General features: G+C 36.9%; 1 protein-coding gene across 1 annotated transcript in view; it reads right to left on the reverse strand.

Annotated features, from left to right (window-relative positions):
• Window positions 1–17,054, reverse strand: part of PRKAR2B (protein kinase cAMP-dependent type II regulatory subunit beta) — an 80,264-nt gene that overhangs the window by 17,769 nt on the left and 45,441 nt on the right. The window contains exons 3-4 of the mRNA XM_006085447.2: window positions 8,889–8,941; window positions 5,575–5,658 (exon numbers count right to left, since the gene is read on the reverse strand). Of these exons, the coding sequence (XP_006085509.2) occupies window positions 5,575–5,658; window positions 8,889–8,941 (137 nt within the window). The remainder of the gene's footprint in view (window positions 1–5,574; window positions 5,659–8,888; window positions 8,942–17,054) is intronic.

Consider the following 17,054-nt stretch of genomic DNA (forward strand, 5'->3'; position numbering starts at 1 on the left):
ATAGAGTATGGGAAGGGGAAATTGATGGAGGTGAGATTTCTATAGCACAGGTGAGCTAAATGGTAGGTGGCAGAGAGAGGGTACAGCCCAAAGTAGGGTAGATGGGCCTGCAGCGTGAAGGGGTCAACCAACTGTCAGGGCACCATCAGGCTGGAAAACACCTGGCTCGGTCAGGAGGGACTGATTCACCAACACCTAATTTCCCTTTTCTGTTTGTTTTGTTAATCCTCATCCGAGAATATTTTTCCATTGATTTTTTCCTCCCATTGATTTTTAGAGAGAGTGGAAGGGAGGGGGAGAGACACAGAGAGAGAAACATCAATGTGAGAGAGACACACTGAATGGTTGCCTCCTGCACGCATCCCGACCAGGGGGGGATCAGGTCAACGCTCTATCCACTGAGCCAAACCAGCTAGGTTTCCTTTTTGTTGTTGTTTGTTATAGCCATTTATATGGGTAAACTGGTTTTGATTTGCATTTCCCTAACGACTAACCATGTTGAAATTTTTTCATGTGCTTATTGGTCATTTGTATATATATTCTTTGGAGAAATATCTATGCCTATATTTTGCCCATTTTTGAGTTGAGTTGCTTCTCTTTTTGTTGCTGAATTGTCAGAGTTCTTTATATATTCTGGATACCAAGTCCTTATCATACATATGATTTGCAAATATTTTCTCCCATTATGTAAGTTGTCTTTTCACTTTTTAAAAAATAATGTTCTTGGATGCACAATTTTTTTTTATTATGAAATCCAATTTATCTTTTTTTCTTTTCTTACTCCTGTTTTTTTGGCATCTAAGAATCCACTGCTAGACCCAAAGTCATGAAGAAAACCTCTGTGTTCTTGTCTAAGAGTTTCATAGTTTTAGAGTTTACATTTAGGTCTTTGATCCACTTTGAGTTAATTTTTATATATGGAATGAAGTAGGAGTAAAGCTTTGTTCTTTTATGTGTAGATATTCATTTGTTGAAGAGACTACTCTTTCATTATTGAATGGTCTTCAAATTCTTGTTGAAATCAAATAGCCATAGATGTATAAGTTTATTTCTAGACTCTCCATTATCCCATTGTTCTATATGTCTATCTCTATGCCAGTAACACATTGTTTTTTTTAAATATATTTTTACTGATTTCAGAGAGGATGGAGAGGGAGAGAGAGAGATAGAAACATCAATGATGAGAGAGAACCATTGATAGGCTATCTCCTGCACGCCCCCTACTGAGGATCGGGCCCACAACCGGGGCATGTGCCCTTGTTTGGAATCGAACCTGGGACCCTTCAGTCCGCAGGCTGATGCTCTATCCATTGAGCCAAACCAACTAGGGCAGTAGTAACACATGTTTTGATTACTGTAGCTTTGTAATAAAAGTTTTGAAACTGGCAAGTGTATCTTCTAACTTGTTCTTTTTCAATATTATTTTGCTATTGAGGCTCCCTTATTATATATACAATTTTAATACATTAAGACAACAAAATGTTAATGTTTTCATGATTTAGCTTCATAATACATCTTACCAATTTTAGCTTTTACAAATAAATTAATGCTAATAAAAATATTTTTTAAAAAAGATTATGGGATCTCTATAAATACAGACATATTACTAAGTAAGAAAAAAAAAGATCTGGGCAGAACACTGTGAAGAATTTGCTGCCACCAATATTTTAAAAAGGTTATACTTACATACACGTAGCACAGCCCTGGAAAAATGCACATGATAAAGCTAAGAGAACTTGGCTCCTGAGAAAGTGGGCTGCTGGGCGACAGGGATGACACGGATATTTCCTTTCACTGACTGCTCTTTTGTTGTTTTAGAATTTTTACTCCTTTGTTCTTTTTGAATTTCTGTAAATTGTATATATATACTGCTAGACCCAAGGTCATGAAGATTGACTTAAATATAACATTTTAAATTCCTTAAAAAACCCAATTCTCCATTTTAACAGAGAACATAACATTGCATCTTCATGTGAGCTAAGAAAAACTGCTGGGAGGACAACGGCGATGGGTAAGGGAAGTGGTTTTCTCGCCTGCCCTGGGTCTCTGTGTGAACTCTGGCACCTCTTCATGAAACAGCAGCCAGGGCTGAAGAGGAGGCCAAGGAGGCAGTAAAACGGTGCTTTCTTAATGTGGTGCTAATTGACCCCACAGGGGCCATTTTACCCAAATGCGTTCACCAGCCAGGCAACATATGGTCACCTATCAAAATTATAACGTTTGATTAAGTGGTTTACTAATATTTTGTTTCCCTTACTGTTTATATGTCAACTCTTTTAGGGCAGATGGAGGGGTAATATTACTTTTATTGATCAGCTCTGGCTGTAAATGTCAAATGGAGACACAGCTGAAAAACACGGCTATACAAAGTATTTTTGCTATCTTTGAATTAGCTGCATTTTAAAACATAAAGCTTAAGAATGCATATAAGGATATATAAAAAAGTCATTCCTGAAAAAATACAGCACAATTAATTCTTCCAGAACTTCTCTATGTGACAGGTGTCTGTTCTAGTCAATCAAAATGTAATTTCCCCATAATTATGCACAGACTGGGAAGAACTTAGGAAATAGTTAATATGCAGAGGCTTATCACAATGACTGACAACTACTGTAGGCAATCCACATATTATTCTCCGACAGAATGCAGTTTCAAGGCTGAGATCAGTAAAAGGGCTCCGACTCACTTAAAAGTAACAATTTAGCGCGGCTGGTATGGCTCAGTGGTTGAGCATCGACCTATGAACCAGGAGGTCACAGTTCAATTCCCTGTCAGGGCACATGCCTGGGTTGCGGGCTCGATCCTAGTGTGGGGCGTGCAGGAGGCAGCCGATCAATGGTTCTCTCTCATCATTTATGTTTCTATCTCTCTTTCCCTCTCCCTTCCTCTCTGATATTAATAAAAATATATTTTTAACAAATAACAATTTACTCTCCATTAATGAAAGAGATTATCCTATAGCTTAGGAAAATTATTTCAGTTTGCCTCATATTAAAAATATTTCAGAAGAAAAATGGCCTACTGAGTTGAGCATTAAAATATTCATGAAAAGAATATCTTCAAAGAGACTAATAATTATAAATGCTGTGCTTAGCGTATGAATATAAAGCACTCCAAGGAAGAATGTTCTGAGGCCTAGGAGTTGCAAGATTTTCAGGATAAACAATGACTTCAGGAAATTCAAATGAGAGAGCAGACACGAAGCCAAGATTGTTCTTCTTGCTAGTCAGTCATGACTGCTTCCTGTTCCTCCGGGGAGTTTTCTTCCCATCATTCCAGCTAGACACCGGGAGTCATCCCAGACTCTTCCGTCAGATGCCAATTTATTCGATCAGCAAGTACCAGCTCCTGCTAATTCTGACTATTTTGTGAAACCATCCCTTTTCCCCTTCCCTAGTTGGGCCCATTTCTTCTCCCTGGATCATAGCACTGTTTCCCCCACCGAGCTCCATTCCTTTGTCCTTGCCCTGTCACTCTCCCATCTTTAACTCAACCCTCTACGAGGCCACCACCATGACCTTAGACACATCTGATTGTCACATCCTCTGCGTGCCTGCCCACTGCGTCCAGTACGTGTCCCATGCTACAGCGAGGCATCAGGAATGGTCACACAACACACGTCTGAGCTCCCGCCTCTGGATGTCTCCCACTTGGGGCTCCAGTGCTAACACTCTGTACTTTTCTTCAACTGGCAGTCTCCTCCTCATTTCCTGAGGTGGCTCCTCCAGCCTCCTGAGTCCTCGGGTGAGGCTAAGAGACCCTCATCCTCTCGTAGTGCCCTGACCGTCGCACAGCATTTATCATGTTGTACCCCAATTGCTCTGTATGCGTATTTGAATCCCTCCTCGATTTTCGTTCCAAGAGGACAATACCACGTCTAAGTATTTCTGTGGCCTTCAACACTTTAGACAGGCCTTGGGACACAGTGGGTAGTCAAGGAATTGAATTGAAAGAAGTTGCTGCATTATAAGCAGATTATAGGCATTGAACATGTAATTCAAATAAACGCATTTGGGTTATTGTAAAAAAATGTATACCATAAAAACTAGAAAGCTACTTGAAATAAGAGCTTAACCTAAGGTCTTCAATCTGCCAAGTTTGAGGATAAGTTTCTTATTACATACAGGTGGTAATTTGCTGAGAAGAATTAACTTTTACTTATTTATATTCTGTATCTTTCCTAGAAGGGAAAGTGAGACAGTGGGGGAAATAAGTCAAAATGGTTTGAGCTCGCACTCAATAAAAGATCTCTTGGAAACAATATGTAAATAATATTTGCTTTTTACCTATAAAACATTCAATAATGATAATTCATTAATTAGTAGTTTTATAAACTAGCTTTTTCTTTGTTAAAAAATAAATATAATGAAGGCCTTTAAATATATATATTGAAGACTTTAAACAAAGTAGCAAAAAATGTCTAAAAAAATTCCCATGTTTATAAAAATAATCACTTTACAAAAATACTCAGCCACCCCGCCAGGGCTACACTAAATTCTTAAATTTTCTATCTTAATTCCATTTTTTAGTCTTCTATTATTAGATAGAATAACCAGCAACCCCATTCTTTATAGCTCCTAGTTTTGCAAGCTAAGGGATAATTTAATTAAACTGGTCAAAACTTAAAATGTGTGGTCCCAAAACAAGATCTCCAAAGTCGTAAAATGTAATCAAAGTTCCTGAAGAGCATGATATAAACATTAAATGGTATTAGAAACAAGAGCTTTTAAAAATATGTTTGTAATAAGACCCAGTGTGGACTTGGCATAATGCAGTACCTTCCTCTTTATAAAAATGGCCTTTTAAAGTAAACCTCACCATAAAAAGAGTGGGTCTAGATGTAATGCCTTCTTCTCTAGGCCATCAATCTGAAAACTAAGACATTGACAACGTTTGACCGAAAAAAAGTTGAGATAAGTCACCAAAGTTGACTCAGTGTTCACAGCTGGAACACGGCAGCAGGGGCTCTTTCCCAAATGACCGTATGGCAGTGAATTCGCATCATCTGTGATGATGGACGTGAAACAGGGCAAAATCTGAGCAGCATGCTCACTCATACTGAGAGGGGGTATTCTAGAAATATACCCCAAACCGAAGTCTAGACATTTCAAACTCCTTACAAAGAACAAAAAAATACCCCTACCTTTAAAACCAAGTAAAATGTTATTTTGAAAACATGTATAAGTTATAGATTAGAATATAGTTACTATTACCAGCGGGGCCAGGCACATCCCTGCATGTTCCAGGTGGGTGTACCAAGAATGCAAGGTCCTAACTTTTCTTCTGCTGGGCCATTTCTCAGGGCTTTGTTTATAGCTTGTAACTTTGAGGGAGGAGATAATGTCTTCCCCCAGACAAACAGCAGGTCTGCTTACTCCTTGCTCCAACAGCGTGAACCTCCCAAGCTCAACACAAGTGTTCCTCATACAACCCACTGCGTGTGCAGGCACCCACGGTGGGGCCTTTACATCGCCCGGGTGATGTTAGCTTGCACAGACAGTGAAATCCAAGACGCTGCACAGTTCTTCACACAGATACTGAAAAAACCGTTTCTATTATTGAGATTTATCTTACCGGATCCAGGTTCTTAAATAGCAGGATGTCTTTACAAGCCTCTTGCAATCGATTTCTTTGATCATCAGTTTTTGGATGTATAATCTAAAAAAAAAATTAAATAAACAATTAGTCTACTCTTCTTACTTGTGAGAATAAAATTTCCTAGTAGGATGTTAAAAGGAAGATTTATGAGTGCTGAGGTTTATTTCGGTGACTAGACACCAATCAGCCCACTAAGTAGGGGAAATAATACAATTTATCTCAGGGAAGGGTTGCACATTGATTAATACACTTGAATGTTTTTCTTTAATTTTTCAGTAACAGTTGACATTCAATATTGTATTAGTTTCAGGTGTACAATATAGTGGTTAGACATTTATATAATTTATGAAGTGATTCCCCCTCTAAGTCTAGTTCCCATCTGACACCGTAGTTATTACAATATTATTGACTATATTCTCTATGCTGTACTTTACATCTCCATGACTATTCTAAATCTACTTTGTACTTTTTAATCCCTTCACTTTTTCACCAAGTCCCCCAGCCCCTCTCCCATCTGGCAGCCATCAGTTTATTTTCTGTATCTGAGTTTTTTTCTGTTTTGTTCATTTACTTTCTTTTTTAGAGTCCACATATAAGTAATATCAATGGAATTTGTCTTTCTCTGACTTATTTCATTTAGTGTAATATCCTGTAGGTCCATCCACGTTATCACAAGTGGTGAGATTTCATTCTTTTTATGGCCGAGTAATATTCTGTTGTATAAACAGAGTGGGGCAAAAGTAGTTTAATAGTTGTTCATATGGAAAATAATATAATAAATCATAATACAGGAATAAACTCTGTTTCGCACATTCACAAATGTTAACCTACTTTTGCCCCGCCCTGCATGTACCGAGTCATCTTTATCCAATCATCTATTCACGGGCACTTAGGTTGCTTCCGTATCTTAGCTATTGTAAATAATGACACAATGAACACAGTGGTGCATATATATTTTCGAATTAGTGCTTTGGATAGCACTTGAATGTTTTTCAAAGGAGTGGTTCCCCCCAGGTTAGCAAGTTCAGACTCAGGCAGTGGTGTGTTTGGTGCCCATGCATATTTTAGAACTTACCATGGGAAATGAAAATCAGCACTTCAAGCCCATCTCAGATGGCTAAACACTAATGAAAATTATAGGCCCAATAAGAACTGAGGAAATTTACAGTGTATATGTGTATGTGTATGTGTACATATATATACATCCTATTTGTGTGTGCAAACGACTATTAGCCACTGAGAGAGGAAGTCACTGCATTTTTTCTTATAGGGATATAATATATGCAAACTTTTGTTCACTAATTAATATTCATCTCAAACCACATTCTAAGGCAGTGATGGCGAACCTATGATACACGTGTCAGAGGTGACACGCGAACTCATTTTTTTGGTTGGTTTTTCTTTGTTAAATGGCATTTAAATATATAAAATAAAATAAATATCAAAATATAAGTTGCTGTTTTACTATGGTTGCAAATATCAAAACATTTCTATATGTGACACGGCACCAGAGTTAAGTTAGGGTTTTTCAAAATGCTGACATGCCGAGCTCAAAATGGTCGCCATCACTGTTCTAAGGTGACACATAAACACAGGAAAAAAAAACCAGATTCGATGACGACTAAAGCACTGTATTCAAGAAACTTTAAAAATGTGGGCATTAACTAAATCATGCCAACCAAAATTCACTCCTCCCTACTTTAAGGAAGGTTAACTAATAACACAAAACAAAAAGTTATTTCGTGCTTCATGAAATTCATTGAGACTTTGAGCCAAAGCAATCTTATATGTTTGCCGCTGAGAAACTCTATCCTCAGAGAGAAGAAGTTGGGGATACCATGTCACCACTGTTGAACTAACTTTCTAGGTCCAACATGCTGGGTGCCATGTTGGCAAACCAAAACTTTAATAACTTTTGTGTACTTGTAAATGCTCTACTTTACCAGAAATGTGACATATCCAGTCACCAATCCCTGAAAGTTAAGCCAACTCTGGTCTCTACATCAATTTCCTTGTTCCGTGTTCATTTTCTATCTTTTCCCCCAACCCTCCTGGTGCTGTAATCGCCACAGTAAAAGAGCGAAATGGGAGTTCCTTGAAGATCTTCAGGTCACATAAGTCTCCTTATCTTGCTACCACTGGATTTTATGTATATTTCAGGAATATATGCATTACTGATGCTATGACTTCGGGATGCAGTATCTGCTTTTCTGTATTAAAACTCAATCTTACTAAAGCATTTTTGAGAGCTACAGAAATAGATTTTTGTTTATATTTTAAAAGCCAAATTAAAAAGGAGGACTTTTGTAAAGCATGTACTTAAAAAAAAAGTAAATTATTACTTCCATTTTCCAGGCAGTGTAATCTCTAATTTAGCTTACTTTTTACTAAATAAATAATAGAAAAACAAAGCTAAAGAATTTGCTTCAAACCAAAATGATCAAATTTTTACAAAAACATTAGGACCTCCAAGAAATCAGTTTCTGAGCAAACTATGACGACTCATAGACTTAAAAAGAATAACAACTGCTATACTGACACTTTAGATGTTATTTTATTCTGATTTTTTTGTTCTTGTATTATTATTTAGTAATTATTGTTTTATTTTCCTGTATTTCCTTTTTGTTGAATTTATTGGGGTAATGCTGGTTAACAAAATTATATGGGTTTCAGGTGCACAATTCCACAAGACATCATCTGTGCACTGTATTATGTGTTCATCACCAAAGGTCAAGACTCCTTCCACAGCGATAATTTATTTTTCCTAGTATTTCTAGTAAAGAAAAATACTGGGAAGAGACTTCTATTCCTGTTAATTTATAATAACAGAAGCTTATTCTGAAACAAAAAAAAACATAGTAAAGCCAAAGCAGTATACAGATGCAACACAATTGCTATCAAGATACCAATGGTGTATTTCACAGAACTAGAACAAATATTCCAAAAAATTATATAGAAACACAGGAGACCCCAAATAGCCACAGCAGTCTTGAGGAAGAAGAACAAAGTTGGAGGAATCACTATGAGAAAGTTGTATTTTTACAAAAGAAATAAAACCACAAACTGCAGTGATTTTTTTATATTCGCCTTTCCTTTAGCCAAAGAGAGTCTTTGGATAAAGTAATTCTATAGAACTTGAAGGAGAAGTAAGCTATAGAGATAAGACTAGGGCAAGAAACAGTCAAAATAATTCCATTATGTCTCCTGTTTGTTAACATCTTTCCTATTATTATTTTCCTTACCCAAATACAGAAGTAATTTAAAATTAATTTATTCAATAAATTACATACCCTGGACTCCGTATCATCCTCTTCTTCATCAGGATTATAAGCTTCTGCACATACTATAAAAAATAAAAATGGGCATTTTAAAGATTCTTTCATCAAGAAACATACTATAATAAATATCTATCTTAAAAAATTAATAAACAGGAAGAGTAGTACCATGGTGGTCTAAAAACCATGAATTCGCCTCATCCAGGGCAAGCGGTATATGCCAAACCAGTTTCCTCTTGTAATATATATGAAATGTATTATAGTAACAGAGCTACGCTTTAAGACACTGACAACTGCTTTGTTGTTGTTGTTAATCCTCACTTGAGGTTATTTTTTCCATTGATTTTTTTGAGAGTGAAAGGGAGGGAGGGAGGGAGAGAGGCGGGGAGGGAGGGATGTGAGAGAGACACATGGATTGATTGCTTCCCATATGCAGGATGGAAACTGCAACCCAGGTATGGTCCCTTGACTGGAAATTGAAGCCACGACCCTTTGGTGCATGGGGTGATGTTCTAACCACATAGCCAGACTGGCCAGGATCTGACAATTGCTTTTTGTTTTTTCTTTTCAGAGAAACATAGCTTACCCTGTTTCACTTTCATTTCCAAGCTATGGAAATGCATAAAATCTAAAAATTACCTAAATAAACAGCAAAATAAGTCTAAGTCTGCTATGAAATGATTAATTATAAAGTTAGGAGTAAATTTCACAAATTACCCATAACCCAATCTTCCAGGAGCAAATACTATAACATTTTGCATAGTCCTACCCAATCTTTATTCTGGATTGAGTTCATACTGCATATGCAATTTTAAAACCTTCTTTAATAATTTTACATGCCATTAGATACATTTTGTAAATATTGTTTTAAGGACTGCTGATTATTCATCATGAGCTATAATTAACCACTCCCCTAATGCTAGACACTTAGCTGACTTCTATTCAAACAACCTTGCAATAAATATCTTCATGCAGAAATATTTGTCTACATTTCAGATTATCCTGTAGGAATTATTCCCCAAATGTATTTTTTTGGGGGGAGGGGGTGTTGTTAAAAGATATGACAATTTTTAAGACATACTCATCAACAAATTTCTTTCCTGGGAGATTGCACCCATTCACTGTCCTACAAAGATTATATGTAAGAAGACTCCTCTAAACTGTACCACAGAGTTGGATATTGATGCTTAAAATCTTTGCAATTTAGATGAAAAAAGGTTTCAAATTTTTGAAAATGATGATTGAACTTGAATCATTTTCAAATGTTTATAAGTTGACTATATTTTCCCCTTCCTCCTTATGTATGAGAAATTTATGTATGTATTTGGTATTCTTTTTGACTTACACAACTTTAATACCACTTTGTCATATTTTTCACAAGCACTTTATCCAGTTTGCCTTTTAACTATAATTAAAGTTTTTACAGATTACACATTTATTTATTTTTAATGTACTGATATCAAGGGAGAAATTTCCCCAATATGATTTAAATTAAAATGTTAAACATCACAAAATACCACTGGTTCTGAGTTTGGAAATTCCTTTTTTATTTGCAAGTCTAAAGATTTGTTACTTCTCTTTTCTTTCAGTTTTTTTAAAAGTAGATCTCTTCACATTTACCCTTTAACCCACATGAACTTAATTCTGCCATAGATATAGAAATTTAAAGAACAGAGAATAGGCAAAAGGCTGAGAAATGTCTTTCTAAGGGCCTCAAATGGCGTCAAGAATATTATCATCATTAGTACTGCTATTACCATTATTACTCTAAAACCTGACATTAGCTTTTGTTTCTCTAGGCATTGCTCTATATATGCAGGCCAGAGTTATTCTTTTTTTAAAAATTAAATTGAAAAAATTTCCATCACCATTTATCCCCCATACCCTCTTTCACCTCCGCCCAGCACCCTGCCCCCGCCCCCCCCCTCCCCCATACCCTCTTTCACCTCCGCCCAGCACTGTTGTCCTAGTCCATGAGTTCTTTCTCTCTTTTTTCCCTCCATGGCCCCTGCCTTCCCGCTCTTGGCCCCACCACTCACCGGAGAGCTGTCAGCCCACTCTCTATCTATGAGTCTGTCTTGCGTTTGCTTGTTAGTTTAGTTTGTTCATGAGATTCCACATATGAGTGAAATCATATGGTATCTGTCTTTCTCTGACTGGCTTATTTTACTTAGCATAATGTTCGCCAGGTCCATCCATGTTATTGCAAAAGGTAAAATATTATTATTTCTTATGGACAACTAATATTCCATTGTGTAAATGTACCATAGCTGTTTTATCCACTCATCTATTAATGAACACTTGGGCTGCTTGCAAATCTTGACTATTTTAACTGACGCTGCAATGAACATAGGAGTGCATATGTTTTTTTGAATTTGTGTCTTGGGTTTCTTCATATAAATTCCCCAAAGTGGAATTGGGTCATAAGGCAGCTCCATTTTTAATTTTGTTTTGTTTTGAATCCTCACCCAAGGAGTGAGGATATTTTTTCCATTGATTTTTTAGAGAGTGAAAGGGAGGAGGGAGGGGGACAGAGAAAGAGAGGAGAGAGAAATATCAATGTGAGAGAGACACATTGATTAGTTGCCTTCCACAGAGGCCCCAACTGGGGGTGGGGATGGGACCTGCAACCCAGATAAGTACCCTTGACCAGGAATCGAACCCACAGCCATTTTTAATTTTTTGAGAAAAATCCATTCTGCTTTCCGCAGTGTCTGCACCAATTTGTATTTCCACCAACATGCACCAGGGTCTTCCTTTCTCCACATCATCGCCAACACTGTTGTTTGTTGATTAATGCTCAGCCATTGTGACAGGTGTGAGGTGATATCTCATTATGGTTTTAATTTTCATTTCTCTGATAAGTGACATTGAACATCTTTTCATGTTTACTGGCCATCTGTATATCCTCTTTGGAGAAGTGTCTATTTAGGTCCATTGCCCATTTTTTAAGTTGGATTGTTTGTATTTTTGGTGTTGAGTTTTACAAGTTCTTTATAAATTTTTGATACTAAAATTAGATGTATAAGCGAATGTTTTCCTATTCAGTGGGTTGTCTTTTCCTTTTGTTGATGGTTTCCTTTGCTGTGCAAAACTTTTTAGTTTGATGTAGTTTCATTTGTTTATTTTTCCTTTTGTTTCTCTTGCCTAAGGAGATGTATCAGAAAAAATATTGCCACAAGAAATTTCTTTCAGTCCTTTCTTGTGAAGGCTCCCATATAAATGTAAAAAAAAAATCAATTAAAATCTGTATGCTTTTCTCCTGTTAATCTTATGTCGCTTTAGTACTTAGGCCCAGCTAGGGACCCAAAGAAGGTATAGGAGAATTTTTCCTCCCCTACATTCCTAAAGCTTCTGCCTGGAAGTGATACATGTCACTTCTGCTAAGAAGAAATATATATCACACTAGTGGCCCGGTGCACGGATTTGTGCACACTGAAAGGAAATTAATTAGCAGAAATATTTTAATATCACTATTCACCCTTTCTCTATAATAGAAGTGTCAACCAAATACACAATCGACAATGACAGATCAAAACACATGCGTGCGATTGGCTCCAGCGAGAGCTTTATATGTATCACGCATGCACGAGTCAACATTTATCTTTAAATTGCCAGTGCACATCATATGTACCGGCTGGTTGGTCGGTCGGATGGTCAGTCAGTCAGTCACTTAGCCTTTTATATATAGAGATTTCATAGGACAAGTGTCATGGCCATTCCTAACTTCAAGGAGACAGGGAAGTATAATTTTACTGTGTGCTAAGAGAAGAGAAAACCAGGATATTGTGAAGAGCCCTAATGACCAAAGAGACAATCTGATGGCCCTAAACCCAAGATTTCCTCTCTCTCTCTCTCTCTCTCTCTCTCTCTCTCTCTCAGGCTTAGAAGGGGAATAGAGGAAGTACTAAAATAACCTCACAGCTTACTTAAAATACAAAGAAAAAAGTTCATTAAATTAAAAATTTAACAGAGTAAGGCTTATAAAATCAGAACAGAATCATTACAATTTCCTTAAAACTTCTTTTCAAATAACAACTGAATATTTAATGATTAACTATATAACTTAATATATTCCTGCATCAAACTATTAAATTATTATAATCCACCATGTTGCTGCATATATTTCAGCTACAAAAAAAGCAATATATATACATCCTGTACTTATCTTGCAGAAATGTTGGCAGGCTTCAATAAACAGTACTTAAGTGAATATTTAATGACCAGACCAGTATGTTTATGGCAGCAGAATTTTATTAAAAGGATTTTAGTTAAGACTGTATAACCCTATCTTGGTCAAATGATAGGAATACCTTTTCCACTTAATCTAGTTTGTTCTACTCTCCCGAGGGTTATCAATGGGGCTTTAATAATCAGCTCTTCATAAGCCACCTCTGGTTCTATAAAATTATGTTCTAAACTTCATTCAGGTAGGTTCCTAAATCATCCCAGACATATAATTACCAATCCTAAAAAATACCTATAAATTTTTTTCCTGCTGGTTTCCTTATAAAACATTCTATTGTCTCATAAGTATTTCAGATGTACTGTATTAAACAGTTCACTAAACTGCCCTGATTCATTACAGAAATCATTATTCTTGTTGTACTTTAACAAAAGAGGTATTTTCAATAAGACTGCATAATTTGCCAATTCCTTTCTGTTTTTATATTTCTAAAAACAAGTTTCTTCCGCCTGTCTACCACTCCTCTTTAAGTGACTGTATAATCAAGAACCATTCATACCTCACAAATAAACCATCATGCTCAAGATACTATTGGATCAGTATCCACAAGATACATAAATAAGCAGCAATAGAGGGCTTCAGACAAATGAGAATTTCTTCATTTGTTATTTTCCTATTATTAAAGCTACAGAAAATAAAACAATTTAATCTGTTTCAAAAAATGTGTGAATTTTTCTTCAAAACCACTTCAAAGCGGGGGGGGGGGGGGGCTGGAGCCCTAACTATGTTAGTTTTCTGTACTTGGAATCCAAATATTTAAAAACTTTAGCTATGGAGCATGTGGACTCAATCATTGCATCTATTCCCAATTCACTTTCTTTCCACTACATGACCACGTATGCATTTAGTCCTTAAACATCCACCACCTCTTTTAATAATTAATTCATTTATAAGAAATATTGCACAATTTAGAGGACAAACCATTCAACAAATTTATAAAAAGAATCACGTCAATACAGAATGTACCAGTGGGGATGAATCCAGAACCCGACAGGCTCAAACACTCTATATAATTCTACTGTTCATGCACTATGAGTAGCCTGTGGGATTCAGAGGCCGGAAGAAGTACCATGAGCCCTCACTCCCTCTCACATGGAACAGCGGCCCCCATAGCTACTAATGCTCCTTTCATCAGTAAGGATATAAGAAAATTAACAATGTGCAAGATCCAAGACAAGGCAAGAGCATGTAGGATATTTTTAAAATAAACTATTCCAAAGTCAATTTTCTTTAAGAGAAAGTATAAAAACTTACAAATGACCCAGAGTAAGATAAGTAGGTACAATTCAAAGAATAATTCTGAGAATATATTTGAATGACCGTTAATATTTTAAACCCCAAGTGTGTTTGCTACTAATCACTACAATTCCTCAATGATAGTCTCTAGAACTATTAAGCAGCAGTCAGTAAGTGGATTGCCTGTACTAGAGGACATGTAATAGAAATTACATTGTGATTTGTGGAAAAGGGTCTAATAAAGATTTTTGAGCATTATATTTGATGGTTATGGGTTTTTAAAAATTAATAACAGCCAAGGAGAAATAAAAAAGGAATTCTGATCCTTTGATCAAAAAACCAACAGCTTCCCAAGAGGGTAAAGCTGCCCAGATGACCACGCTCATAATGTTTGGCCTCCCTTTGCTTTCTTTCCTTTATTAATATTAACCAGCTAATTATGATGATAACACTAGAACTCTTTTCACTTAGAAAATTACAAGGGTTTAGGAGCTCTGTACCAAGAACTGGGGAAATGGGAAGAAATAAAGGTTAAAATATTACAAATTTTTATGAAAAACATCAATTTACAGATCCAAGAAATTAAATGAAGCTTAGCCTAGAATAAACACAAAGAAATACTTAGGCACATTTTAGTCAAACTATTAAAAGTCAAAAACAAAGAAAATCATCAAAACAACAAAAAAAAGATTATACAAGGGAACAAAAAAAACAATTAATGGTTAACGTCTCAGCAGAAACAATACTAGTAATTGCCCTAGCTGGTTTGGCTCAGTGCATTAGGCATAGGCCTGCAGACCAAAGGGTCCCAGGTTCTATTCTGATCAAGGACACCATGGTTGTAGGCTCCTCCCCCACCTGCATCCTGGCCAGGGTGCATGCAGGAGGCAACCAATCGATGTGTCTCTCACATAGATATTTCTCTCTGTCTTTCCCTCTCTCTTCTGCCCTCTCTAAAAATCAATGGAAAAATATTCCCGGGTGAAGATTTAAAAAAAACCCAAAAGCAATAGAGATCAGGAATGGCATATTCAAATTCCTGAAAGAAAAAGAAAAACGTTTCATAAGAATTCTACATCCAACAAAAACGACCCTTTGAAAATGAAAGTGAAATGAATTTATTTTCAGATAAACAAGACTGAGAGAATTTGTTGCAAGCAGATGTGCCCTATAAGCAATATTAAAGGAAGGTCTTCAGGCTAACAGGAAATGCCACTAGATGCTGACTCAATCTGGCAGAAAGAAATGAAGATGAACAAGCCGTTTACTGGGAAAGGTAAATATCTGAGTAAACATAAGACTATATGAACACTTACTTTTTCTTTAAGACAAGACTGCATAAAACAATAATTATAACACTAAACTGTTGGGTGTATAACACATATAATACATATGTTAGTAACAGCACAGTGGGCTGACAGTCTAACTCTACCTCCCTCAATTCCTCCTATTCACACACCTTAGTAAGGTGGTCTGGTGGTTAGCTATGTGCAGAAAGAGTTCACCTCTTCTCAGTTTGTTCCTGGGTAACAATCAAGGTGAGAGAGATGTGGAGAATAACAGGGATTCCATCCAGACCATTCCTAGTCATGGTACATGTCTGGCAAAATTATTAATGCTTCCCCTAACATACAGAATAAAATCCACATTCATGTCGGGACTTTCGGGGGTCGCTCATGACCTGATTCAAACCTATTTTTTGGTACGTTCCTCCTACTATAATAAAGTCCATACAATTCTAACCTTATTAGACTAGTCACTATTCCTTCAGCACAATAGCTAATGTGGTTTGCTCAATGGGGAACTCATCCCTTCTGGTCCCCCTTCCCACCTATCAAAATCTGACTCTTCTCCCAAAGCTCTGCGCAAATGCCACATCCCCCCTGACACTTTCCCCAAGCACAAAAGTTAGTTTAAAGCTTCCTTCTATGTAGGAACACAAAATGTACCTCATCTGTCCCTTTACTTCAGTGCAATCACATATTATGTGGGGGTAAATTCTAAATGCAACATAGGAGGCAAAAATCTCCAATAGTCAATGCTATTCTTGAAAATCTCATTGGAAGCCGTTGCTCAACATGGTCCTCAGGCCCCACAGTAAGTCCACGACAATGGTTTTTCCCTCCAGCATTAAGAATGACTGATTTTTCTACTGTGAGCACTAGATGCTGGCTTACATTTAGAAGCCACATGCGTGGAAAATGGATACCTTTAAACCCGAGAAGTGCTCACACTCTGAGGGGCATGCGGCACTGAGAGCGAGCCAGCAGGAATGGTAGCGGCACATCTCCGCCTCACCCACTGAGGGCACAAGCTCGCTGAGTGGGATGTCTCTCTGCTCCTTTGCACTGAGGCTCTCTGTAGAATGTGTGCAGTGGAACCAGAGGGGGTGGCACTGACCATGACCCAACTCTGCGGTGCTGTCCTACAACTAACTGTCTGTTGGGACAGTCCTGGGCACTGCCAGCTGTTCCAGGGACTTGGGCATAAGCCACACCTTTCTCATCTTTAGCAATCTCACAGGATGCACAGAACAGTCTTGCAAATAGTGAGTTAATGACAGATCTTTTTTAATTTAACAGAAGTGATAGTACCAGATATATAGCCATCTCTTTTACAGTTATCAGAGAATAAGCATTCCTAAAACAAACAGTTTTGTACAAAAAAAGTTTTCACAAATTAAAAACAATTGTAAGTCT

This window comes from Myotis lucifugus, unplaced genomic scaffold (assembly GCF_000147115.1).
Source record: "Myotis lucifugus unplaced genomic scaffold, Myoluc2.0 scaffold_18, whole genome shotgun sequence".
Classification (NCBI taxonomy): domain Eukaryota; kingdom Metazoa; phylum Chordata; class Mammalia; order Chiroptera; family Vespertilionidae; genus Myotis; species Myotis lucifugus.